The sequence below is a fragment of the Pectinophora gossypiella genome, chromosome 8, assembly GCF_024362695.1.
Source record: "Pectinophora gossypiella chromosome 8, ilPecGoss1.1, whole genome shotgun sequence".
Lineage (NCBI taxonomy): Eukaryota > Metazoa > Arthropoda > Insecta > Lepidoptera > Gelechiidae > Pectinophora > Pectinophora gossypiella.
In genome coordinates this window covers 10,603,207-10,630,435 of record NC_065411.1, presented here as the reverse complement: position 1 = coordinate 10,630,435, position 27,229 = coordinate 10,603,207, and the positions used below count along the sequence as shown (strand labels likewise).

General features: G+C 38.7%; 3 protein-coding genes across 3 annotated transcripts in view; 1 reads left to right on the top strand and 2 right to left on the bottom strand.

Moving 5' to 3' along the window:
- Nucleotides 1-3,990, bottom strand: part of LOC126368821 (protein yellow-like) — a 40,716-nt gene extending 36,726 nt beyond the window's left edge. Inside the window, exon 1 of the mRNA XM_050012984.1 lies at nucleotides 3,850-3,990. The gene's annotated coding sequence lies outside the window, so the exon portion shown is untranslated. The remainder of the gene's footprint in view (nucleotides 1-3,849) is intronic.
- A 3,182-nt stretch (nucleotides 3,991-7,172) lies between these two features.
- LOC126369135 (uncharacterized) lies at nucleotides 7,173-13,943 on the top strand. The gene is made up of 5 exons (XM_050013427.1): nucleotides 7,173-7,204; nucleotides 8,537-8,684; nucleotides 10,998-11,188; nucleotides 13,058-13,278; nucleotides 13,597-13,943. Exons 1-5 carry the CDS (start codon nucleotides 7,173-7,175, stop codon nucleotides 13,878-13,880), a joined length of 876 nt encoding a protein of 291 aa, XP_049869384.1. The 3' UTR covers nucleotides 13,881-13,943.
- A 101-nt stretch (nucleotides 13,944-14,044) lies between these two features.
- LOC126368819 (ubiquitin carboxyl-terminal hydrolase 43) lies at nucleotides 14,045-27,135 on the bottom strand. Its single transcript, XM_050012979.1, has 14 exons — nucleotides 26,707-27,135; nucleotides 26,340-26,531; nucleotides 25,989-26,123; nucleotides 25,284-25,418; nucleotides 24,874-24,977; nucleotides 23,506-23,626; nucleotides 23,020-23,167; nucleotides 22,459-22,605; nucleotides 21,419-21,603; nucleotides 18,806-18,912; nucleotides 17,926-18,054; nucleotides 17,302-17,397; nucleotides 16,113-17,224; nucleotides 14,045-16,020 (listed from the first exon to the last, which is right to left on the bottom strand). Exons 1-14 carry the CDS (start codon nucleotides 27,040-27,042, stop codon nucleotides 15,980-15,982), a joined length of 2,988 nt encoding a protein of 995 aa, XP_049868936.1. The 5' UTR covers nucleotides 27,043-27,135; the 3' UTR covers nucleotides 14,045-15,979.
- Between the last annotated feature and the right edge of the window lie 94 nt (nucleotides 27,136-27,229).

The following is a 27,229-nucleotide window of genomic DNA, read 5'->3' as shown; positions in this document are numbered from 1 at the left end:
ACCAAATGTGGATAATAACGTCTAATTAAATAATAATTATTATTATTATTATTTGTTTTCTCTATTGGTGGTTGTATAATAACATCATGTGAGGAGCTCGGTGGCGCAGCGGTTAACGCGCTCGGTCTGCGATTGTTGAAGTTAAGCAACTTTCGCAAAGGCCGGTCATAGGATAGGTGACCACAAAAAAAAAAGTTTTCATCTCGAGCTCCTCCGTGCTTCGGAACGCACGTTAAGCCGTTGTTCCCGGCTGCACTAGCAGTCGTTAATAACTACCAATCCGCACTGGGCCCGCGGGGTGGTTTAAGGCCCGATCGATCCATCCATAGGGAAGGCCAGTGCCCCAGCAGTGGGGACGTTAATGGGCTGGTGATGTGATGTGTGTGTGTCTTGTAATTGGAGTCTATGTTGCGTGTAAACTGTGGAAACAACGCTTTGCTTCACATTAGTAATGAAGTATAGATATTTATGAATGTAAATAGATACATTGCAGCTATTTATGTGAAACTGTTAAAAGTACTTATTTTTACGTTTAAGTAGGTAAAAAGTTGATTGAGTTCTAATATTCAAGTTTGTTGCTAGAACTCTGCGGGTCAACGGCTTGTATTTTTTTGTGTAAGTCATAATTTTAGTTAATTGTAATAATAAGTGATTTTGTTAGTACTTCTTTTTAACACGATTTAAAGATTTGAGTTTATACTCTAGGTAGGTAAGTACCTACTAAGCCGCAATTCAACGTGATAAAGTATCTCCATCAAATGCGGAATTTCGGGCAGGTAACTCTCTCAATAGGTATATGATATTTTATAAATTTTGCAGATTTGCCATGCAAATGCTCAAATGAGTGAACAATGTTTGAAACATTTGGCAACATTCGTGTCAGTGCCCTTAATTTTCAATGATACCTTGCGTTTTTGTCACTTTAATACGAGTAAATACTTACTTATTTCTGAGTCAAACTACATTTTCACCGTTTTCAATAAAGGTTCATTACTTTCAAGGGTGCTAAGCAATTTGCCTTCGTTGCCTATAAACCGCGACGGAGTTGTGTAAGACATAATATTAACATCATGTTATTATATTCGACCGGGCTTTAAGTGTGTATTTATTGATAGTCATCCGAAAATGTTTCTACTGTGCACATAGTAGTTAAGACATTCTTATATCCTTAATTTTCACTAAATCAAGAGTAGAGGGTACATATACGTAGAACATTTATGACGACTTGATAAGACATTGACTAAGGCTTATAAGCTTTAAAGAAGAAGAAGAGAGATCTCTGTTCTCTTGTAAGTATCTCTTTTTAATTATTATTATAATGATCTTAGTTCATGCGATATAAAAATTAAAAAAAAAAAAGATTCAGCGGTGAATGAAAACATCGTGAGGAAACCCACATTCCCGGGAAATGCATTTCAGACGTATGTGACCTAACCTGTATTCGGCTGGATTTCGCTTCGCGGGTTAGAAAGGCAGACAGGCAGTCGCTTCTGTAAAAAACGGGATAACGCTATGGACATGTTACGATCTTAGTTCAAAATTGATTCCGCGGTCGATGGCCATAATAATCGTGAAATACCTACCTATGTATATTGGAATAAAATATTTAATGTCGTAGACTGGTTTGACAGATTAGATGAAATAAAAAATGATTAAGTATGTATTACGGCAAGCAAGTTGGTAGCTTAATCTTTTTCCGACCAAGTTGATACTTGCTGTCAAAGGTATAAAAAAAATTAAGTAAAGAGCAGGCTCAAGAATTTTCAATTCTAGAAGCCAGTGTAGGTAAGTAGGTAAACTGGAATGTCCAACACAGTTGCTTGGAATATAATACCTAATGGAATGTAATAGTTCTAGTCATACCTTGATCTAGTAGGAGTTAAGGAAAAGGCGAACTGGGGTAAACCAATAAAACAATCAGGTAATGTGCAAAGGTAAGTCCAAAATATTCAAAAGTCTAAATTTGTAAGTAACTAATTATTAACTTAGTAATTATTTAACTCGCTATAATTGTACAATACATAATATGCGTAAATTTATGTATGGTCCTAAGGCCTAAAGTCATTTTAAAATCCAAACCCATTGTTTACCATTGTCTGGAAATGTGAGTCGCAGGAGTATGTAATGTTAAATTAAAACACCCATTTCATTCATTCGTTAATACTCTTGTTATTCACACACACATCACATCACCAGCCCATTAACGTCCCCACTGCTGGGGCACGGGCCTTCCTTATGGATGGATAGGGAGATCGGGCCTTAAACCACCACGCGGGCCCAGTGCGGATTGGTAGTTATTAACGACTGCTAATGCAGCCGGGACCAACGGCTTAACGTGCCTTCCGAAACACGGAGGAGCTCGAGATGAAAACTATTTTTTTTTGTGGTCACCCATCCTATGACCGGCCTTTGCGAAAGTTGCTTAACTTCTACAATCGCAGACCGAGCGCGTTAACCGCTGCGCCACCGAGCTCCTCGTTGTTATTCACATCCATGTATAATTACGAAATAAATATATGCATATACAAACATAAACAAAGTATTAGATAACTTCTAACGTATTTGATTTTAATTAAAATGTAGTAAGTGAATTAGTGAATGAAGTGACTATCAAACTTATTTAACTTAGGTATATCTATGACACAGAGAAAAAGGTAAAGTCATTACTAGGCTTAGTTATCGAGGCAAGGAGGTGGCAATACCTATAGCTTTAGTTAATTAAACGTCAATATATCAGGTTCAGAAGTTGATTGAGATTTTAGATAACATTCGATTGACATGTCTACATCCTTGAAGGATTCTGTTTGAGGTCTGTCGGACTGTATAAGCCAATAACGTCACGCTATTAGAAAGCTGTTTAGCTATTAATATCCATATTAATCGGACTTTATATTTTTTTATTATTTAGGTAAACTACATAGTAAAGGGTTCTTTTTTAACGTTACTTATTGTAAGATTGCCTCTGATCGCATTAACTAGTACTTACTTACATACATACATACATAAACTCACGCCCGTAATCCCAAATGGGGTGGGCAGAGCCACAAGTAATCAAAGACAACTTGCAGCCACTGTTGATACGAAGTCCTAAGATGGATATGATGAACTTTATGGTGATAAGGGATCAGCCTATCGCCCATAACATTAGTCCATTATGTTAGAGGACGCAATCCCTCTGTCGGTTTTTACGACATGCCCGGGAAGACAAGCAGCTGAACGTGTTCTATACTGTCTGTTTGTGTTCTGTGTTAGTACTTACTTGAGCCTTAGTAAGAGGTATATATCACTATCCTACTGTAGCTGAAGGGAAAAGATATCAATTCCTTCTACTCATCTTTAAACTTTTTTAGATATCATAGCAATGATTATTATACTTGGAAATTCGTGTTCTGATTATGATGAAATTTAATTGACTTATTTGTCCAATGTTAACATTTTCAGTTATCACCAACTATCTATAGAGGTAGAGTTCCAAAAGTAAAATAGTTATGTCAATCAGTGATACTATTGTTTTAAAAGCATGCCTATGCTGTGTCGTAAAAATGTACATACATACATACATAAACAGCCTATATACGTCCCACTGCTGGGCACAGGCCTCCCCTCAATCAACCGGAGGGGGTATGGAGCATACTCCACGACGCTGCTCCAATGCAATGTAAAAATGTATTTTACTTTTAAATCTAACGTCTATTTTTGCACACGCATTCGACCGGCAAAACAAATCAAACAATTTTTTAAACTCTTCTAAACATTTCTTTCAAAATACAATAACAATGTATTAATTAAACCACTAATTGTTAAAACAAAATAAACCAATAATAATAAATACAACAAAAAGACACTCACGCGCGACAAACTTCCAAAAAACAAGTGACACTACACTTAAAAAACTGTAGCTGAAATGAGAGCAAGTTCGTGAACGCGCCAGTGGGCGGGCTAGAGGCGCGGGCGCAGGCTGAGGCGCGATCCGTGCGGACTATACTGAAGGAACAACGCACGCCGCGCTCCGAATTTACTTGCCCCTCTACTACTATACATTACAATACTAGGTGTGGGCGATATACTACGCGATAGTATAAGGGTTGACAGAAAAATATTGACCAGAAAATGGATTCAGTGCACGCGTAAGAAAGTGTGACTTAACTTCTTGTAAATAATTTGACACGGTATGATTGTTCACAACAATGTAGTCAATTTAAAGAATAAAATAGTCAAGTGTACCTATCTCGCAACAGTCATTCCAGAAAAGAAGCAACACTTTAGTCTGATAAATTCAATACTTACGATATACTTAACATACCTACATCATCGATTATGTAATAATAGTTAAGTAATACATATTATAAATTCCACACAGTGCTGAAAGAGTCAAAAATCTATGAATCTAAAAATTCTCCAATCTGCCGTTTGAGATGATCGCCGTCATGATTTCCAATACGCATGGCTGCGAATAGAGGCGCGGCGTCGGCGCAGCAAGTGTTGCGTGCCTATCTAACGCGGCGCAACGGAATATGCGTAACGTAGTTCACGGTCGGCGCCTGCGACTAAAAGTAAAAGTGGTCAATCCCGGAGGCGTGGTGTGGCGCAGACTCGGTATTTCGCTATCAAGGTGCGTGTTCCGATCACGATTTTTTTACACGACGGATATGTCAAGGTCAAACGTTATCTTGGCGTCGCGAAAAATTAACTACAGTAAATATAATAATTAATATTATGTCTAAACAGGAAGACATGACATGAATGGATCAAATGAGATACTTTTGTAAACTGATATTTTAGCACAAGGGCAGCTTTGCAGTTTATAAGGCTAGTCAGATTATAGCAATTTAGACGTCAATCAGCAACCATAACATTTTTGTCCGCAAGTGCATAATTTGCTTTGGACAAAGGTACTAAGTATAATTGTTCCTAACTCCATATATTATTCTGAAATAAATAAATTGTTTATGTAGTAAAAAGTTAATAGGTACCTCTTGTCTGATTACCTAGTTCGCAAAAGTGTCATTTTAAAAATTAATAACGCACAAATGAAAACGTTTAATATTCATGTAAGTACATAGCTTTATCAAACAGAAAGTGAGCGTAGTACCTATTATTATACGCAACATTAGCAGTTGGCATTACAGCGCTTATAACTAATCGATCATGATGCCTGAGGCCCTTTACATACTGTGACTGTTTGCTGCGATATGCGATACTGTCGCGATTCAGTCATCAATGTAGCGTCGACACAAGAATAACGTTTAAGATACGCGCTGCTCAAAGCAGTGATGCAATACCGATATAGCACCACGACTGTGCACTTCTTTTAGTAATGCATACGTGGTCCTCCTCCCTCAATTACTACATTACTACTGTAGGTTACCATCCCATCACCATCAAGCCTCACGCATCTTTTCCAGATGATTTATATAATGTCTAGGAGGCACTTTAGTAACATATTAGTAACATTACATTTATTTATATGCATCGGTACTTATGCGCGTATGTATCGATGCAAACGCGATACAACATTCCTGGCGACGCTGTCGCGCTCCTGTCAAACGCGCGGTTGGTACGCTGCAAAAAGTAGAAGTGTATAAAGGCTCTTTAGATATACTTACCTATACCGCTGCAGCAATTTAACATACCTAATGAACGCTAAGGAAGTAGGTATTTCCATCGGATATTGCTTTAATGTTCTAACTATCATTGACTCATCAATCTTGTCAAAATGAACAGAAAGGAGCATCATTTATGTGTAAGTATTTAATTCATAAAGCGTGTGAAGTATAATAAGACAATTTATTGACTTATAAAGTTACTTACTTACTTATTTGGATTTGCTTTTATCGGGTATTTTTCTACGTATAATATCTAATAGCAATCCTTAAATCTTTGTTGGACAGTTAGCTATACCATTGAAATAACGCATTACAAATTGCGTTCATGCGAAAATCTAATTAATTGAATGAATGAACAATAATGAAGTTTTTCAATAAAGATTTCCAAAGGATCTCGCATATATTCCCAGATTGTTTTTATCGTTTTCTGCAGGACGGAACAATGAAACACGTGAGCAAGTGCACGAACTATATTTGAGCTACAACACAATTAAGTATAACATAATAATATTAATGGCTATAGATATCGAAATCATAGTTCAATAGAGAATAAGAAATAATACTACGTAACGTATAGAACGGCAACTCTCCACTCCCCACCAGCGGCTGGCTAGGTTTACCTCGCCCCCTCGGTCTTACTTTAGTCTTCAATCGTATGAGCGTCACACACAGAAGCGCGTGTATGATAAAGTCAATGTGTAGTACGTATCTGTATCTATCGAGGGGCTTTGTACGAAGAGTCCGGGGAGTGTTATCGTGACCTTTCACTGTACTATACTATACAGTGCTATGCACCTTCAATTGTTTGGCAATACACATGCATATTTGACACTTCTTATTTCCTTGTTAGGTTTTTGTATAGGTTTGGTTGGTTGATATTATTATGTCCTGTTCATGCCATGTTCTTTCTACATAACATAACAAATACTTTATTGCATAGACAGGAAAATACAAAATACTTACTAGAATGAGTACAATAGGCGGCCTTATTGCTAAGTAGCAATCTCTTCCAGACAACCTTTAAGTAAAGGTGAGCTACGCAGCGAGCTAGGTTTAAGCTACGTAGATATTTGTGGTGTAATCGTTGTGTATTGACGTTATCCGAGACACACCTACAATAAATAATAAATAAATTATTATTATTATAAGTCACGTAAAATAACCCTCTTTTTTTCGTCACCGTTTTATCTGGACTTTTCCCCCTTTTTATGCACAGTTACAAATATTTATTTGATTAAACAATCTATAGGTACCTACTTATATATCATATCTGAAATGGGCACATGTACCTCATATATTTCTAGAGGTATATGACAAAGTTTCAGTGTGTACATTGATCTACTGCGGATTACCACTGAAAACATACAAGTCGAAAGCTCTAACAATTGAGCCAAATGTTAAAAACCTCTGCATGTCAGTTCCCAAGCGATACAATCACCTGTTTTTGTCCTCAGTCAATAGATTGTATGTAGCAACTGTGAACTGTAAGAGCAGGAAATACGAACCCTACCCGATATCGGAAGAGTGTCATATTCCCACTCGTAAACAGAGCAGAACGGATTTCGGATGCTATCGAATTTCCCATCGATACTCAATAGGTAAGTACGTATATAAATTGCGACACTTTGTAACAGAATGTCCAATAGCTTTCTCCTTGAAATGCATGAATAATAAAACTAGATTCCGAGCTTAATTATACTAGTTTGCCTAGATAAACTCTACATTATTAAATAAAAGAGTGCTACGGCAGTGCATTAGTATGTAATCAAAGATTATTTTAGTTTAATATTAATACCTAAGGAAGTACAAGTATACTAATCAAAGAAAAATAAGAACCGCAACATTTGTGATTAAAAGTACTTAATGTTGGTATTATTGTATCTATACCACTTACGTAAATTAGCTGCCTCGCCATTCTTAGGACTTTCCAAATTCCAAGTACCAAATTGAACAATCCAAAAAACGCTTAGACTTCATTTTAAATTCAAAAACGCATTGCGATAACCAGTTCATGCTTTACATTTCTCTACAAAGCAACTGTGTTACAATGTATTTATTTTTATTCTGTTACGTGCATGTTTTATTTGCCATTGTTCTTGGGGGTCATCCGCATAACTTAGCCTGGAGTGGGGGCCCTTTACACCTTGAGTGCGAACATAGTTCTTTCCTAACTCACTCAGGCCAACATATAAGGGAAAATGTGATTGCCATAAAAGCAGTTACTTTTCAAGACAAGATTTACGTAATATCTCCCAGGTAAATAGACCTAAGAACGTTTAACTAGCTAATTATAATTGAACAAATAAGTTATCTTGATTTTCTAATTGCGAACGTCCGTCTTACGCACTAATACTGCCTTTAATGTTTTACAATAATTTAATGCCCATTGTCTACCTACTTACGTAATTTTGTAACGTTCTTTATTTTGTGCATAATTGAAATAAATCCTCATTCTGGGACTTATAGTTTATTTGTTGTGAAAGCAAAGCAATATCGGGAATTGTCAAACCTAGGGTGGGTAACTCTAGTCTGCATATAGAAAATTAAAAAAAAATATCTGTGATTTAGACCGTTATTTAACCTATTTATTTTCGGGCTCCTCCGTGCTTCGGAGGCCGGAGGGCGCATACCTATCATCGGTAACAGCCGCCGGGGCTGCTGACACATCTAAACTCGCTAAGAGGGTTGGTTGGAGTAACGTGCTACGCTCCATACCCACTGCAGGCGATTGAAGGAAGGTGTCCCCAGCAGAACATATAGGGACTGTTTATGGTTTATTTAGGTACTTGCTTATATTATATAAGTCACTACCATATTATAACCTACTACTGAATATACGTATAACCATTATTATATGGACCACCAATCACGTTGGTCCTATAAAGCTCGGTGGAACGCAAATACTTAGTTCATCATTTTTTTCTTATTAGATGGAAGCGAGGCGTTCTAGCGACGATCTGGCTGGTGGTGCGCGGGCGCCGCGGTGTCGAGCTGGAAGCCTTCCCCGACCAACAGGCACACTCAATAGCTGACTGCAGCGCTATACAAAATGCTGTCGACTTCCACCTTGATCACCTGGTAACTAACACGAAAATTATATTTTAACGTCACATAGTAAATGTTGGGTTGTACAGTCATGAGCAATATAATGTACCCACTTTAGGACTCTGTCGCACTAACATATGTGACATTTAGTGAGACTTACAGTTCAATTTGTCAAAAAAGTTAATGTGACATGGTACCAAAGTGTATACATATGGTCGTGACCGTATGTCTACCTCTACTAACCTTTGTTACATAACATAGCATCACGTCTGAAAATATATAGGGTGTGTGTAACATCGTAAAACGTAAACTTTGAGGGATGAAGCAGGCCATGATTTTGAGTTGGCATCAGGTGGAATTTTCCATCGCATTGTATAGAATTGTAAATAATTTAAAAAAAATACATTAATTTTGCGACGGAAAATTCCACTTGATATTAGTATTCCTTACGATGTCACTAACCCCCTGTAAAGGTACACCTCGCCAGCAATTAATAGTGGAGCGAGCCTATTACCATTAACAGGACACAAATCGTGGAAACCAGCTGATATCAATTATCTACGGTGCAAACAGGAATTCAAACTCATAAAGTCCAATTCTGTGGTTTAGAGCCCGGGAATCGAACCCTACTACAATGTAAGTGACGCGTTACTCAAACATGGATACGTTGTTCCTACGTTATACGTAAGTACAGTCATGAGCAATATAATGTACCCACTTTAGGACTCTGTCGCACTAACATATTTGACATTTAGTGAAACTTACAGTTCAATTTGTCAAAAAAGTTAATGTGACATGGTACCACTACCAAAGTGTATACATATTAATGCTCGTGACCGTACGTATTATTTTGGTATCACGGAATGCTCAATTGGACTTACAACAACCACTATCGACATCTATCCCATATACTTAGTAGTCAAAGATTAGACAACCCCATTTCGTCATCCAATCCAATCTTAACATCTCACTTTATACCTAATGCAGGGAAAATTCTATTTAACTTTCTCAACAGTACGCACTGTTAGGTGGGTAGGTAGGTACCAGGCTTTATTGTCTATGTCACCCGTTACCCTTCCCTTAAATTTAGTTTCTCATTCAATTACTAAGTACAATACAATATGCTGTTAATTAATTTGTTCGATCAAATTAGTATTGTTCTCGTGTAGATAACACAGAACATGTGAAACCACCAATACCTAATCGTTTTGTTTCGTTATAAGGAATGTGCTTGCGCAAGTGGAGCAGTACTTTGTAGGCAACAATGAGTGGCGTGGGTGCCTGCTGGGAGGCAAGCTGACGATGTTTTTGCTTGTTAATTGCCACATTGAGTGATAATTTATTAGGTGCAGTTCTTTTACCTTAACTGTGAAAAATATTAAACACTACTGTCTTTACATCATACTTATTAAGTACAATAGTAACTAATAGTTTAGTACAATAGTAATAGTAACTAGTTAGATACAACAGTACTTACCTAATAGTATATTACCGTACCTATAGTACCTACTTGCGCCTTCAGCTAAACTATTAGGTAGATGGGTAACTAATATTCCTAGTCAATAAGCAATAAAAGATGGAAACTTAATTTCATTCATCTATTCTCTGTGGGCTAATATACCATAAAACCTATAAAATGGCAGCAGCGTAGACATATAATACATCGCCTAGCGTGAAAGAGAGGTAAATATATCTTTCGCACTAAACGGCACTTAATTCCCATGTTGGTTCAGTCAATTCGGAAACGAACTATTTCGTGAATAAATGTTTGCTTTAAGTACACTTTGTTTGTTATATACTGGGTGTTAGTGACATCGTAACGAATACTGAGGGGGTTGATTCAGACCATGATTCTGAGTTAAAATCAAGTGGAATTTTCCGTCGCAAAATTCATGATTTTTTTTTAGTTTTTTTAACATATTTTCAATTCTATACTTTTGCGATGGATAATTCCACTTGATATTAACTCAGAATAATCAGATGAATCATCCCTCTCAGTATTCGTTACGATGACACTTACACCCCGTACAAGTACATACGGTAGCCATATAAGTAGGTATGGGTGTTAGTGACACCGTAACGAATACTGAGGGGGATGGTTCAGACCATGATTCTGAGTTGATATCAAGTGGAATTTCGTGTCAAAAAATTCATGAAAATTTTTCTTTTCTTTTTAATTATTTTCCAATCCATACTTTTGCGACGGAAATTTCTACTTGATATCAACTCAGAATCATGGCCTGAACCACCCTCAAAGTTTTCGTTACGATGTCACTAACACCCTGTATAATAATACCTTTATTTCTTACGTTTTCTGTTATACCTAACCTTATTAATGCTCCTCAGGGCAACCTCTGGGTGCTAGACACGGGCGTGGTAGACGCTCTGGAGCGCCCGCGGTGCACGTGCCCGCCGAAAGTGGTGGTCATCAGCATTACACTGAGGAGACTCACCAAGCACATACAACTCACATCGATAGAAGCTAGCTCTTTGCTGCAGAACATTGTTGTGGAGCACGGCATTGGAAAGGCCTTTGTGTAAGTTATACTCACTTGATATCGTCAGTATGCTAGGTAAAAATACACATGTACTTACTTAAATAAATAATATAGGTACTTAGAGGTATATTTTGACTGCCATCGCAAAAGTAGAGATAATATACGATCCCGACGACACGATTACTCTAGCCATAGACAACAAACACTTCAAAACCCCGATACCGACGCGTCAGACGCCGCCGGCGTGGTCGACGATTCTCAAGACTCATTCAGCGCTTATCGCTATCGACCAACTAGGGTCGATTAATTCTTTCAAATATTTTCCTCTCAGACGATGCCCTGAGCTGTGCACGCTCAGGCCAGTTGTCTTAAATTTTGTACCGGGTGAGAGCCCTCAACGCTCTCCATTTGCCCGGCCAAGTAGTTAATACCATTGCGGCAAACCTGCAATAAGTTACGTCAAAAAATAAGAGAAGGTAGAGCATGAGGTGTTTGCAAATTTGCTAATACTTACTTAATAATAATAACTTACTGAGAAAACATTTATTTAAATGAGTTGTGAATAACTTTCCTTTTGATTTCAATGAGATGAAACTTTAACAAATCTTTAGTAAGTAGATATAGGATATGTCACGGATGAATGGACTTAGGTATGCCTACCTACATATATATCATACGAGTATATATAACATATAAGTAGGTAGGTATGTATTATTAACCTTATACACACAAGAGGTTGCAAAAAGGGAATAAAATGCATACTTACTTGGTTCTCCGACCTCTTAATAATGAATCAAACAAAAGTTTTATGTTTAATAAAAATGTGGAAATATCTGAAAGAAGGTTGTAACTTATTCGCCACACTCTACAAGCAAGTTAGCAGTCCTACAGCTAGGTCTCTAGTTTGTGTACAAATGTACCTAATCATTGCTTCAAGATCGCAAAGGTCAATATCGCAAAGTCGTAAATCTTTTAGCCTTTCTAATTTAATGGCGTAGATTGCCTTGTCAATGTTTTCTATTCAATCAGATCAGATATAGATACAGCTTTTAAACCGTTAAGTTTTTGTGGCAGTGAAGTGAAATAGTAATATATTTCTAAATATAATCAAATAAAATCTATATTTGTTTTACTAGTGTGACTAGTTAGTTACAGTTACTACAATGTTACATAGCCATAGGTAGGTACTTAACTATAATTGCGTTTATACCTGTAATATAAACCCATAATCATTCAAGTCAACATACGATCCTCTGTGGCCTCCGTGGTCCAGTAGTTGAGCGATGAGCTCACGATCCGGAGGCCCCGGGTTCAAGTCCCTGTGGGGACATATCATAAAAATCACATTGTGATCCCTAGTTTGGTTAGGACATTACAAGCTGATCTGTGATTGTCCGAAAGTAAGATGATCTATGCTTCTAAAGGCACGTTAAGCGCGTTGGTCCCGGTTACTACTTACTGATGTAAGTATGTAGTCGTTACATGAGCCATGTCAGGGGCCTTTGGCGGCTCAGTAATAATCCTGACACCAGGGTTTATGAGGATGGTATTCCACATCATAAGATGAAGAATATACGATCACTATCATGGTACACACTTTAGAACCCTGTCGCATTGTTTGAAAATCCCATTGAAATGTGAAATACCTACGACAGGTTTCCAAACTACCCTCTTATCTGTCGAGATACCAGACAGAATATATTTTACATTGTCGAGATTCGCGTTCCGATAGACGACAGGCTATATTATATATCTAGGTAGGTGCATGACGTTTAAGAGTATAAGATCAAAAGAGCGAAATGACAAGTGGGATCATAGTGGCCAACTCCGTAGTCCCCTACCCCAACGGGAAGTACGCGTGATCTTGTGTATATATATCTATTTAATAGGTACGTGTCATGACTTCAGATACATATCAGACGCGTCTCGCGGCGCGGTCCTAGTGCACGACACCTCATCAGACGCCCAGTGGTCAGTCATTGTATGCGCGCCCGCACCTGCCCTTCAGCTCGCGCTGGTCAAACGCACTACTCACACAGTCCTGATCATCGCCCGGCTGCACCAACAAGGACTCTTGGAGCTTGATACGGCAACTTTTAAGAGGAGGAACTCACTTTCTCCGCTTAGCGGTAAGTTACCTTCAAAACTCATCAAAAATCAGCACTAAAATTCCATACTTTATTCTCATCTGAATAATGCTTCCTTGTTATTCAAAAGGATGTTACACGCTCAGTATAATCAGTTTAGAGTCCGTCATTCTAGTCCACAGATATTAGGTCTAGTCAGACAAGTAGAGATTAAATGTCTGTGAGTCAAAATGTCAAGGGATGGACATATTTTGAAATGTAACTGTTCAACCCAAAACACCCAACCAAACCCAAAACTGGCGACAGATATTCAGACAGATGTTGCACTGTTTCAAAAACTTTATCGTCCTTTGTTTTCAGTATTTGGCGAGCACTCAACACCAGTGATTATCCTAGGATCAGACTTCCACCATGTATACCTGCGCCACTCCTGCTGCTGCGACGTGCTAGGCTGGAATACTAGAGAAGTCTACAACTCATCACGTCTTGAGAACTTTCACTCACCCGGACCTGGACTCACGCCCACTTCAGTAACTCGGGATCCTTTCAAACACGTGCTCCTGGTACTCGATTCCAACTATGCTGATACTGTCAGTAGCAAAACTGCTACTTATCATAGAATTACGTTTATTGACCAGTGGTGAGGGAAAATGTGAGAATTTATTAAAACGTTAATTTCTATGTTTTTTGTTTTCATAAAACATCAATATTTTGAGTAAATTAATATGAAATTATACTTAAAAAAGGGCATTGCAAAATACTAATAATTTATTGCATATTGTGGATGGAGGGAATAAAACCAAAGAAATGTGTACATAACACTTATATTTTAACATAACGTGGTGAGATTAAAATAAACATCTTTAAATTAAAACAACGAACATAATACAAAATTCGGAGATTTCTAACTACGGGCACGTTATATAATATGTTTATATTAAGATAGGCTTCGGCTAACTAACAGAGAATGTGGTTTATAACGACATCGAATACGCTTCAGTCTAACACGGAGTGCCAATTTTAAATATATTTTTATTTTTAATAATCTCTGTTAGTTAAACAAGACACAAGACATATAATATGAAGATGAGAATCAAAGTTGCAAGACGAACCGAAAGTTAACACATCGTTTACACCACTGGTACAACTTTTGATAATAAAGTTTTATATTTCTGTGTGGATGGAAAACCATTATTTAATTCACGGCCTCATTCGGTTCATCGCCGCTTTTTACATAAATATATTTTTTTATAAAATAGCTGCGAATAATGCCCGCTTACCTCCGAAATCTTAACTGAGAGCCAGCCATCTTTCCTTAAAGTACGTGTACCAACTTTCCAAAATATTTTAAACAAACCTAGGTGTATAATGTTTCAAGCATCGACTAATTCTTTACTTAGGAATATTTTATCACTTAATTGCTTCGAGCTTCAATTGACTTATTTATTGCAGTGAAGTATTATTGGCGTAAATTCCCACAAGGGACATTCGAGGTAACATTTCACGAGTATCAAATCACAGAGCACTAGATCGATGCTTCAAACATTCCTGCAACTGGTGTGAAATCACAGGTAGGTACATAATTAGGCCATTATAATAATGAATAACCACTGCGACATTTATTACACTTAAAATAAATTGTCTTTTACACAAAAACGATTTCACTAAATAAACACTCAATAAACGATAAAATCACATCAAGTGCGGCACATAATCTAAAGAAAATAAAATTACCAATATTTATAAACTGTTAAATTAACTAATATAATTTTTATATAAAATCATCATCACTCCGTAAAAAATATACCATGAAGCCAATATATACAACGGTATACAATTGTATTAAGTATAATCACATAATTTTTCGCAAGATAATTTTTGGTGTGAATACCATATTCGTTACAACGCAATCAAAGGAACACCTACAAGTATCCGATCTTAGTGCGGTATCAAAACATTACATCCCGAGCGTTTAATACACGATTCAAATGCTATACAAATACTAATAAATTCTATGTCAGCCACTGTTCTTGTTACGTTTACAATCATAACATCCTAGGGCCAAGGCACAAGTGTGGTATTTGTTATGAAAAATTTGATTATTTATTGCCCGCTAGCTACGCTCATAAAAAATACTTACGGTGTTATCTACATTTAAAGTAATTTTACAAATTCATTCATCAATGCACACCACTACAATGCATTCATAGATTTGTCAGTGTCACGGAGATGGCAAGCGCGAGGAAGCACAACGCGTTACGTGTCTTATCTGAATAAACTTCACATAAATGTACGGAAATGCTAATTTGTCATTTACCATCTCCATTTTTGATTGAGTATCATGATTATTAACCAATCTTTGGTATGCAAAAATTGAAAGTTATTATGTATGACATAAAACGAATCGGTGAGTCATAAAAGATAAATAACATATAAATGAGAAAAGAAATTACTTGCGAAGATAATGAACCGTTCTTATTATATTGAACACACATGAATTTCGACAACAATAACAAACGAAAACTTGATACAATAATGAAATAAATAAATTAACTTGGTAAACTACGCTACAAGCCTCTGTTCGTCCAGCAAGTGTAAGTTATTAGTGATCGTAACAAATTATACAATCGATACATACCGAACATAACCGCTAACTACAGGCCACTGTCAGATCTACTGAAGGGTGTGAAGTAATCGTATGATAAAACTGTGTGTGGTCTTCTTTGTGTATGTTCATCGGCTCTCATGTGGATATTCGAGTTTTCCATACGGAAGACTTTTCCCCTGCAAATAGATAAAATGTGTTAGATACACGTCTCAGCATGCGCGCTACCTACTCCGTCACCGTGTATGTAAAATGTAAAGTGAATACTAACCGGCCCTATGAGATTCGCCCGCGATATGGTTGGTATGTCGCGGCACTATGTATTTGGACTCCTGGAACATGGAGAGCATGAGGTCCTCGGTGGTGGGGTGGTACTCGACGCCGTTGATGCTGGCCACGAGCGGCGAGCTGTCGTAGTTCCTGTTGGCGTCGCGGGCGCCGGCGGGGCCGCGCGGCGGGTAGTCAACGGAGCGCGGCCGCCGCGAGTCCACCGGCGTCATCTTCGGGTTCACGTGCACGTCCTTGTGGATGTACGGCTCCGTGGAACAGTCGTTTTCGTATTCGCTCGTATTGTCGTTCGTTCTGTTGCCGTTCACTTCGACCAGCAGCGGCCGCTGGAGTGTCGGAGACTGGATTATGGACGCCGTGTTGTGTATGATTGTGGTCGTTTGATGAGTGCTAGTGGTGTTAGGGTGGTCGGTGATGATGGTATGGTTGGCGGTCACTAGGCTGGTAGTGTGGTTGACGGGTGACCTCACGTCCGTCATGTTGTCGTCCGGGAGGCTCGCCACACTCCGTGACGGTGAAGGACTATGAGTTGGCGCTGTAATATCCGAGTCGGAGTCGATTTCGTTCGTCGGCGGTTCGATCTTGGCATCTTCGACAATTTCCTCCTTGACCTCCGTAAGCTCGTTCAACGTCTCGCTCGCTCGTCTGACGTACTTCGGCATGCGTAAAGCCCAGTGTCCGTTTTGGTCGTCGGTGGACAATGAGTGCGTGACTATCGGTTTCTTTCGCCTGTAGAACAGCATGTAAGCGGTGTTATTTACGAGTTCGCTGTACGCATTTTCGTCGTCGACTTTCGTTACTCTGGAATCGTCGAATTTGTACCAGTGGCCGTCGTAGGGGTTCTTACAGGCGGCCGTGTAATGTCCAGTCTCGAGGTCGTCTCCGTGATGGTAACATATCGCGTATAGGTCGTACATGTTTTCGTGTGGCGTGTGCGAGGGGGTTTTGGATAGTTTCCGGCGCGGCGAGCGCGAGTGGCTCGGGGAGTCAGCGAGGGGCGCGCTCCTCCTCACGAGGTGCGGCGTCATGTCGAAGTCGTTGAGAGGAAACTCGACCATCGTCGTCAGTTTCGTACTCGTGCGCCCTTTGGCTTGCCTGAAAATACATCCCAAATTAAACTTTGTACGTCCCAAGTAGAATGTAAATAAAAATATATTATGTATTCTACTTACTGTCGAAACCTTTTCAAATGTATAACTAGTACATCTGGAAGTGACCACAGGCCGAGCGTTTTAACTACCGGCATATATCTCTGACATTGAGGGCACCTGTAAACAATTATACTAACTCAGTAAGGAAACACATTTACGCGTTAAATTGAAAGGTGAAACATCTCCATAATCTATCTACTCCTTTACTTCCATAGTATATGTAGTAGTTTAAGTAGTGATATTTATTTATTATAACAATTATAATTATGTGTTTTATTATTATATAGTTTATGTAGTCGAAAGTGTATTTTTATATGTACAAGTATTCCTATGCTGCACTATCCCGCTATATTACATAATATTCAATATCTCCTATACTTAAAAGTTGCCTGGAAGAGATTGCTACTTAGCAATAAGGCCGCCTATTGTACTAATTCTGTTTCTCTTTTGTTTTGTATTTTGTTTTTTCCTGTTTGTGCAATAAAGTATTTGTTATGTTTATGTTATGTTATCTCCGCAATATGAACAAATGGCCTTTTTAATCCCTTTATGTATAAGTACGGACAGAGTACGGTGCCAGAGCGGCAAGGTGCAGTGTGGTCCGTCCCCCCTCCGGACTTTGTGAGGGGAGGGCGGTGCGCGTACCTCCAGGCGTCCTCCTGCGCGAGCCGCTCGGCACGGGTGTAGTGCGCGAGGCATGCGTGCAGCGTGAGCGGCGCCGCGCCCGCCGCCGACACGTGCACCTCGCACGCCTCGCCCGCCGACCGGATGATGCTGCAACAACCATCGAAATCAAACTATCACCGCGCGGGCTGCAGGCCTCTTTTTCCCATCGAGCAATATGACATACGATCTTCTTCTACCGTGTGGGTTGTGAGGTGGATTACCAACCTCATCACCCCTGGTGTCAGGATTATTATTGAGCCACCAAAGGCCCCTGACAGTAAAATAGTAAGTAGTACCAAGACGGACGGCTTAACGTGCCTTACGAAGCACGAATCATCTTACTTTCGTACAATCAGCTGTAATATCGGAACCAAATTAGGGATCACAAAGTATTTTTTGTGGTATTTCCGCACCGGCATTCGGATCGTAAGCCCAACGCTCAACCACTGGACTACAGAGGTCAGTCAATAATAATAAAGTCTGGCATATAAAATCCACACACACACACACCTCCCAAAACCCCTATACATATCCGGTAAAGTGGCAATGGAATTGCAGTTATCAGTTTGCAGGAGTAGCAGTAAAAGATACATACGTAAACTATTTCCCACCGGGGTAAGCAGAGACTATAGAATTCCATTTGCTTCGATCCTGACACACTTCTCTTGCTTCCTCCACATTCATCAACCGCTTTATACACGCACGCCGGTTCAGAGTAGATCGTATTGAACCTTTTCTAAGGACATCTCCACTTCTACCTTAGTAACCACGGATATAGTAAATAGAAAAAGCAAGTTGAATACGCGTGGGTGGTTCTGCAAGAATTTTAACATACAACAGATCTATGTACAATGATTACCTGTCCCTATGTGCGGGGTCCCAAAGCAACTCAAGTCGTAGATGTGGATGTTTATCGTGCGCACACAACGCCTGTTCCACGTCCAGCGCGAACAGCGGATGAGGGAGCTGTAAACAAACATATCAATGATATTTAGCAATATGTACGCGGCAGTAAGTGCAAAGTCAAAGAGCTTCAATAAAATAAAAAGAACTTATCATCATTGCTCAAATTACACATTAAGAACCCACATGGATTTTTGAGTGCTTAAGGTGATGCGTTTCAGTCAGCTAGGTAACGCTGCGTCAGCAGATGGCGTTACTTCTGCAGTTTTCGTATTTTTTCCATTTATTCGTTTAGTGTTGAGTTCTGACCCAGTGAAATGTTAGGTGGCGAAATCTTACATACATTATCTTTAAGTTAAGCTACAATTTTGAAGTATTTACTGCAGATATCATATTGAAACATTGCATCAAAAGTTGGTGTCATTTCAATTTGTGTACAAACACGAAGCTGTCACACACACATGCGAACTAGGTTAGCTATTAAAAGAGATGCATAATTTGAAGTCTACTTCTAACTTCTAAATGGCGCATTTGGTAAAGCAGTCGCCGCCATTCTTAAGTTTCACGGTTCAAACCCAAGTGCATGTTTTAATTGTTTTTTACTTTTTGTATTTTTTTTTACAATTGAATTTGGCGAACCCGTCTATTTGTTACGGAATTTTCAAAAAGTATCACTTTTACCAATAATATTATAATTAAACAATAATGTACTTTGCACTAAAGTACCTTCCGTAATTTCCGTATTTTTTATTTTGTAAAATTCTAACAGGCATTAATCGCATCAGCTCCTTTTTTTCCAACAACTTTTTTTTTGATTTGGTTTTCCCCGAAGGGTAAGGCAAAGGGAACTATGCCCATACAGCCATTTCATTTTATGTATTGATTTTTTATTACAATATATGTCGTCTTTTAAAACACGGTACTTACCCATTATTTAAAAATGTTAAAACAAAAATATTTTTCCAATATTCTTTTTCTCAGATTGTAGTATTTTTAGTTTTTTTTCTACTCCTCTACTTTAATCTGGCATTTAAATAACCAAAAAGTCTAATATAAGTACATACATAATTAAACTCTTTGAAAAAGTGTACGCTCTATGGCCTATAAAAGCATTGTTTACAAAGTATAACTGTACTATAATGTCGCCAAAAAAGCATTGTTGTTGTTTTTTTTTTGACCTGGAAACTGGCACCTTTACTTTGTTTGGTGCCATAGATATACTATAAAAAAAAAGTATACATTTGCCGCCATTTTCCCGCGCGTTGGAAAATAAATTGGAAAATTTTTGTGTTTCGTTTCAAAACACTAAAAAGTATAAAATAAAAAGGAAAAATGGATGAAGAACTATTGATTACCATATCACACAATACCATTCAAAATTTACATCTTCATTTTTATAAATAAAATTTTTCTTTGTATAATTTTTGTTTCATTTAAAATTACGTCGTCGTAGAAAAAGTATTGTATGCAACGTTGTATAACTAGGTCAAAAAATGCTCGTGGCGTCTCTTATTGCGATGTTCGCCAAGGCTCACATCGCAACTCACGCCACTCGCATTTTTTGACCCTTCTTATACAACTGTTGCATAAAATACTATTATTTATTCTCTTCATACAAAATCTCTTTATAAATTGTCACTGACATTCTATTACACTTGTCAAGTAGTCAAAGCCTTTAGAGAAAAAAAAACTATCACGCACACAAACTAACATTGACACCTCTACACGCTCAGCAAATACACTGTAATCTGCACCACTACAAATGTAGAATTGATCAAAATTGAAGGTCTGAAATATGGTACTTCTCGTATTCGGACCCTAAATTTTTGTTAGTTTGCGAAAATAATACACCAAAATATTACTATTTATCGATTTTATAACAGTATTCCTCTATCCGTTTTCCTGTAGCACTGCATCAACTTTTGTATGGAAAACGAATCACCTTAATGCATTCCATGACGTTACAATACGTGTTTCGATTTTAATGGGTGTGATCAAATTGTAGGCTGTATTTTCTTTTTTTATAATTACAACACAATCCATCAACGAAAATAGAAATGTAACTACTATGGTTAGGGAAAAGCCTGTAGCTGTGTGTAAGGATTTTCTCAAAATGTTTTCTTATTTTGTCGTCTTCTCCTGTGTGTTGAGGTTACTAGTGAGCCACCAAATGCTACTGACATGGCATCTTGTAACGACTACATACATATATAATTAAGTAAATAGTAGCTGGGACCGACTTAACGTACCCTCTAAATCACGGATCATCTTACTTTTGGACAATCGTGTAAATATCCTGCCAAACTAGGGATCACAACCGGGAAGCAAAGGACGCGAACCGGAGACCTCCAGATCGTGACAGTACCCCTCTGGACCACAGAGGCCGTTTATCATCAGCCGGAAATCATTCACTGCTGGACAAGGCTCCCAAGGCTTGGGATAACCCGCGACCTCCTAAAGGTCATCGGTCCACCTAGTGGGCCTGCCCACGTTGCGCTTTCAGGTCCGCGGTCGCCACTCGAAGACCTTACGGCCCCATCAGCCGTTACGTAACGTTAAGAGTACATACATCCGGCTGCAAGTACGCGGGGTCCCGCGGCCGGTGCGCCTCGGCGATGCGCGCTCGGAAGATGTCCGCGCCCTGCGCGCTCTCCAGCACCCGCTCCGCCACGATCTGACACATCTCCTTCAGCATGAGCTTCTGTAAGTCTTCGTACGATATCTCGCGCGGCACTTGCATCGCGTACGGGGATCCTGAGAGAAAAAAAATGTGACTGCACATAAAATAGCTACTAACGTAGCATAACATAAGCTCACGACTATATCCTAGGCTAGTTTCCAACTAGTCAAATCAGTGACTTTTTACTAAACGTCATAACTCATTACTATGAAATTTGTATGAAATAGCACAGTGTGACGTCATCGAAAAACGTGATAAAATGTCGGACTTATTATTACGTTTTTCTTGGTTAAAATTAAAAAATAACTTTAATAGAAAAAAGAAAATATTTTTCGTTAGTTCTAGATCTGTCTTTATTTAGTAATCAGAATTTTATAATTTATCTTGAACCTAGTTACACGACCCAATTGGGGTAGTGAGAGGTACAAGATGAACTAAGTACCCACACCTCACCGAGCTTTCTGTTAGACGTGATAACGCAACTTGATAGGCTGTGAGCCGTATCGCGGTCTGTAACGGTCGAGCCAACTGTGTTAGTAAAAACTGCACCTAAGATAATAACTCATTAGAGCAAGACAGCAAGTCCGGTGGCGGGGTTCGAGCCGATGCTCCCCGTTTGAGAAGCAAGCCAGTGAACCAAAGGACCACATTAACTACTACTACTACTAAACTATTGTGGGAGACTTTTGGGTACTTGGGCCTTATTTTATGTTCAATTAGTAAACATATGCCAGGGAGCATATCCACTCAAAATTCAGTAAGTTCATGAGTGATCAAATAGTACGCAAAATTTATTTTCATCCCATTCCTATGGGAAATTAACACTAACATATTGATATATCGCGGATGCTATATGACGCTAGCTTTAATGTAGGGAAAAACCAAAAGACTTATCGATAAAATTACTCAAAAAGTAAAGCAATAGTTACCGAATCTCTCTCCATCGAGGAGGTTGACCCAGAGTATGAGCAGGTAGGGCGTGGTGGGCGCCTGCAGCAGCGGCGGCGCTTCCAGGCAGTACAGCGCGCCCCAGTCCAGCCCCGCCGGCTCCCACGCCGCGCGGGCCATGCACCAGCCTGAGGAAGGGCAGCAATACATAATTCGGTAGATAACTACGATAAATGCTAGTTCAGCACTGTAAACATACACATCATATATATTTCCCGTAATCCTTAAAAGGGTGGGCAGAGCCCGATTTAATCACAGACGACTCTTGATACGAAGTCCTGACACGTCATATGCACTTAAAAAGCCTATAAGCAACATGATCACTTGAGCGAAATCGGTATCGATTCCTGTAGAAATGTGTTTATTGGATAGGCAAATCCGCAAAGCGGAACTTAGGTCTGCAGGAATCAATCGATTATCGCGAGAGAGAGTGACAGAGCTTTCTTAATCTCTCGCACGCTATGATTGGTCGATTTTAAGCTCCGCTTTCTCCTTTGATGGAAACCCCGCCTAACTGCAAGCAAACCCAAATCAAACTGCACCTGTCTCGTTGATCTCGGCGAGTATGATGTGGTCGCGGTCGATGCCGGTGTCGTTGTGCAGCGAGGTGCGCAGCTCGTCCATGGTGGCGGTCGGCGCTAGTTCCACGCCGATACGCACCTGACGCGGCTGCTGGTTCACGTACACTACCTGCAATTTTAAATACTTGCTATAAAAAAGTACTTTCTTTCTACATATACACATAAAATATTAGCGTTAGGTCAAGTCGTACGCGGCTAAAAGGAAACGAAAACTCTAGAAAATGGGTTGTTTCCAGCCCCAACAGCAGTGCTCTATTTAGATATAACATACATAAATAAACAGCCTATACACGTCCTAATGCTGGGCACAGGTCTCCCCTCAGTCCTCAATCAACCGGAGGGGGTGTTGAGCATACTCCACCACGCTTCTCCACTGCGTCTTGGTTATTATTTGGATAAAAGACACTTAAAAGTAAGTCAAATATTTCTACTATAATAACAACTTACATTAACAGGTAATGGAGAAGGTTGTACAGTGGCCTGTCTTGAAGGCAGCTGCACACTCACACAGTGGAATGGATCAAATGTGCACGAGGTCCGCTCACACTTCGCACAAGTCAATGCTGATCTGAAATGCAACATCATATTTATAATTAATATTGAAGAGAAAAACATTATAATCCTAGGAAAATAAACATCCTAGAACTAAAAAGGAGACCTAATCTCGCGGCATTAAGACTGCAATTTGGGGCAAACACAACAAGGGTCCATACGCAACTATACTTGAGGGAGCGATACGATATCGGAAGATGTTGATCGCCCCCTGCGACAGAATCCCCACAATGCAGACTACAACGAAGCATTACGGTGTTAGTCTACGTGAAACAGAACGAGTTCAGTATGGAATCAGAGAGATCCGCATTAACACGGACGGCCCGAAATTCCCAAAAATAACTCGAGTACAGGGCGTTTTCTCATTCGATGTGAATTTACGATTACGCTTTATCACTGTCTCTAGGGCAACACAGCGAACGCCCCAGGAGGCTTCTGAGCTTCTGGAAGGAGCTAGTATAGCCAACATTTAATACACGCATAATGGGCCATCCACGTGTCTTAATGCGGAAAATGGAACCCACTACCATACCATACCACTAAAAAGGAAAACCACGGATATCCTTAATATGGGAATACATACATACATAAACTCACGCCCGTAATCCCTAATGGGGTGGGCAGAGCCACAAGTAATCAAAGACAACTTGCAGCCACTGTTGATACGAAGTCCAAAGATGGATATGATGAACCTTATGGTGATAAGGGATCAGCCTATTGCCCATAACATTAGTCCATCATGTTAGAGGACACAATCCCTCTGTCGGTTTTTACGACATGCCCGGGAAGAGAAGCAGCTGAACGTGTTCTATGTTTTTTATATGCTCCCAGAACAGCATAGAAGCAATATGAATATGGGAATAATAATATGAATACTAATAAACTGGGGAAATTAACAAGTGTTATATAAAAACGGTCATCTCAACAACAAAAGTTACCAACAAGTATTGAGATGACTTCAGGTTTGTCCCCAACAACTTATTTTTTTTTTTTTTTTTCATTTTTGTGCCCAAACATGCGATCGGTCGACTGACCATAAGCAGTTTTGATGGTTTGGTTTTATTACCACAACTTATAACATGGTAATCTTTCGTCCTACTTGGTAGATATAAAATGTAGTTATAATCTTCTGCAGGATCTGCACGGCAACCAAGAGTTTCGTCCAATAGACGCTGGGAATGATATCTACATGGATAAACGTCGTACGGCTATTGGTCACAGCCGGTTGCCGAGCCGCGAGGGGTCAAATCTGCTGTAACTCACCTGTACTGAGCTTGGAATACAGCCTGCACAAATGAGCTGTTTCTCCGAGCATGATTAGCCAACGTCTCGGCTGCAACCACTTCATCAGGCTTGCCGCATGTATTCTACAAATTACAATAAAATCATTACAAAAACAGTCTAGTCTAGGAGTTATAAAGATGTCATCAATCTTCACACATTCCTTGCAACATGTAAGATATCCTAAAGTAAGATAATCAGTGCTTCAGAAGGCATGTTTAATCATTGGCCCCAGTTACTACTTACGTAGTCATTACATGAGCCATATCAGGAGCGTATGGCGGCTCAAAGTCAATAGTAATCCTGACACCACAATAGAAGAATTTTTAAAAATCTGATTGAGTAAGGAAGTATGTTTATAATCATGATATGTTATCCATACATTTATTTACCTTGATAGTTTTGTATTTCTTCTTAGTGGCAGTGTTTAAATCTTCGTGGACCTTGTCTAGCAACCAAAATAGGAATTCTTGTGCATCATGCTGGCTGTTACCCCTGTACTGAGTGCCATGTCTCTCCACTGCACCCTGAAACAAAAAATTAAATTATCTTTTTGCCCGTGACTCCTTCCTTGTAGCTTTCTATTATCAAAAGTATACTATACCACTCAGAAATAATGCTTTGTATTGGTGAAAGAATTTTCAATATAGGGTCAGTAGTCCCAGTAAATACCACAAATAAAGTTTATTACCTATTTATAATATTAGTACAGATGTGGGATCATCAGAGAACACTTATTGAAACTCAAGATTCCATGTTTTATACTGCATAAACAAAAATAATAAATTCATTGTTATTTACAACCAGTTTTTTACAACCAGTATCAGAGATAAAACACTTTATACACACACAATACATATTTCTTATAAGGTACTAATCTTGTCACCTTTATACTAATAAATGAGGAAATACCAGAGCATTGTAATGTGATAAGTACTTATAGCTGTTAAATTCTAGTAGTCAAGAGACTATTAATTAATAAGAGCTGTGTGACGAACTAAGCTTCTTACATCTTCTACCTCTACTAGCTTTTCTACTTGGTCACTTTTTGTAGCATCTTACACTATGTTAAAGATTTCTTTTACATGATGCAATACCTTGAAAGTTGTGCTCATATCAGCATTGTAGTGACAAGCCCACAAGGCTTTCAGTAGAGCTGCCAACTGTTCCGTAACTTCACCACGTGTGCCATATTTCTTAGAGTTAATCTTATTTCTCTTCTGCAGATCCACCTGTAATTTTAAGTTTTTATTATATAGATTAGATTTTGTAATTGATGGTAAACCAGAATAATAGATATGCTACGATAATAATAAATAGAAAATGAATTAGGAACATAATAATACAATATACAATATTAGAAAGAATATATTGTCTTACTGGTTTCTAATTAGAAAACATACTTTCAAATAATCTAAATTATAACTAAAAGTAAAACACTGACTTACTTTATAATGGTCTAAAACAAAATACTCTGCAATAACATCTGTATGTGAAAGGCACTGTAGAACTGCATTCATATAACAAGTGTTTCCATGGTTCTTGATTCCCGTTGCAGCAGGGGTTGCTCCTGGAGGCCATGGAGGGTCCCCACTGCATGGCACTCTATCCCCATTTAATATTACAGGTGCAGACTTCACCTACAATACAAAAATTAAACCATGTTTTGGTATTTCATTGCATACCAATGAGATTACACTGTTAAATACCTTGCCCCTCTTAACTACTATGGCACTTCGTCAATTACTTCCTTGGTAAGGTGAACAAAACATGGAAATATAGTTACATATAATTACATTTTATTACAAAACTTACACTAGACACATTCACTGTACTCATGTGCTGCGCTATCTTGTTCAGAAATCGTTTCCATGATGGCCTTCTAAACAACTTCCTTTCTATGCCACCCTCATCTCTTTGTGGCTCTCCCAGTACAGAACTTGCGCTTGACGGTTTATTATCACTGTCATTACTCTTATTTTTACTCGAACTTGGCTTGATCGTCCCGAAAGGATTGCGAGGCAACGTAAAAGTACGTTTTAGACGAGATCCTTCCACCTGCTTTGGTGTCATGTTGGTTTCCGCAACTTCATTGATTAATTCACTCTCTGAACACGATTTTAACACCGATGACAGATTATTTGTAGACATCTTAAACTAATTCTGGTTATTATTTTACAAATAGTTGCTTTTTAGAAACAGAAATGTCTTGAAAAACATTGATATGTCAGTGACATAAGCGCCATTTTGTATTTTTACTTCTTTTCAAATCCTCTTTGCTCTATACCCATTAATAGAGTTGTGCTGTGCATGTGATCTATTAATTGAATATAACACA

Excerpts from the sequence above, each read along its gene's own strand:
- LOC126368819 (XM_050012979.1), bottom strand. The coding sequence starts at position 27,042 with ATGTCTACAAATAATCTGTCATCGGTGTTAAAATCGTGTTCAGAGAGT. Across the intron at positions 26,532-26,706 it reads GTACAGTGAATGTGTCTAGT|GTGAAGTCTGCACCTGTAAT; the intron begins GTAAGTTTTGTA and ends TTTGTATTGTAG. Across the intron at positions 23,627-24,873 it reads GTATTCCAAGCTCAGTACAG|ATCAGCATTGACTTGTGCGA; the intron begins GTGAGTTACAGC and ends GTTGCATTTCAG.
- LOC126369135 (XM_050013427.1), top strand. The coding sequence starts at position 7,173 with ATGCTATCGAATTTCCCATCGATACTCAATAG. Across the intron at positions 8,685-10,997 it reads ACTTCCACCTTGATCACCTG|GGCAACCTCTGGGTGCTAGA; the intron begins GTAACTAACACG and ends AATGCTCCTCAG. Across the intron at positions 13,279-13,596 it reads CTCACTTTCTCCGCTTAGCG|TATTTGGCGAGCACTCAACA; the intron begins GTAAGTTACCTT and ends CTTTGTTTTCAG.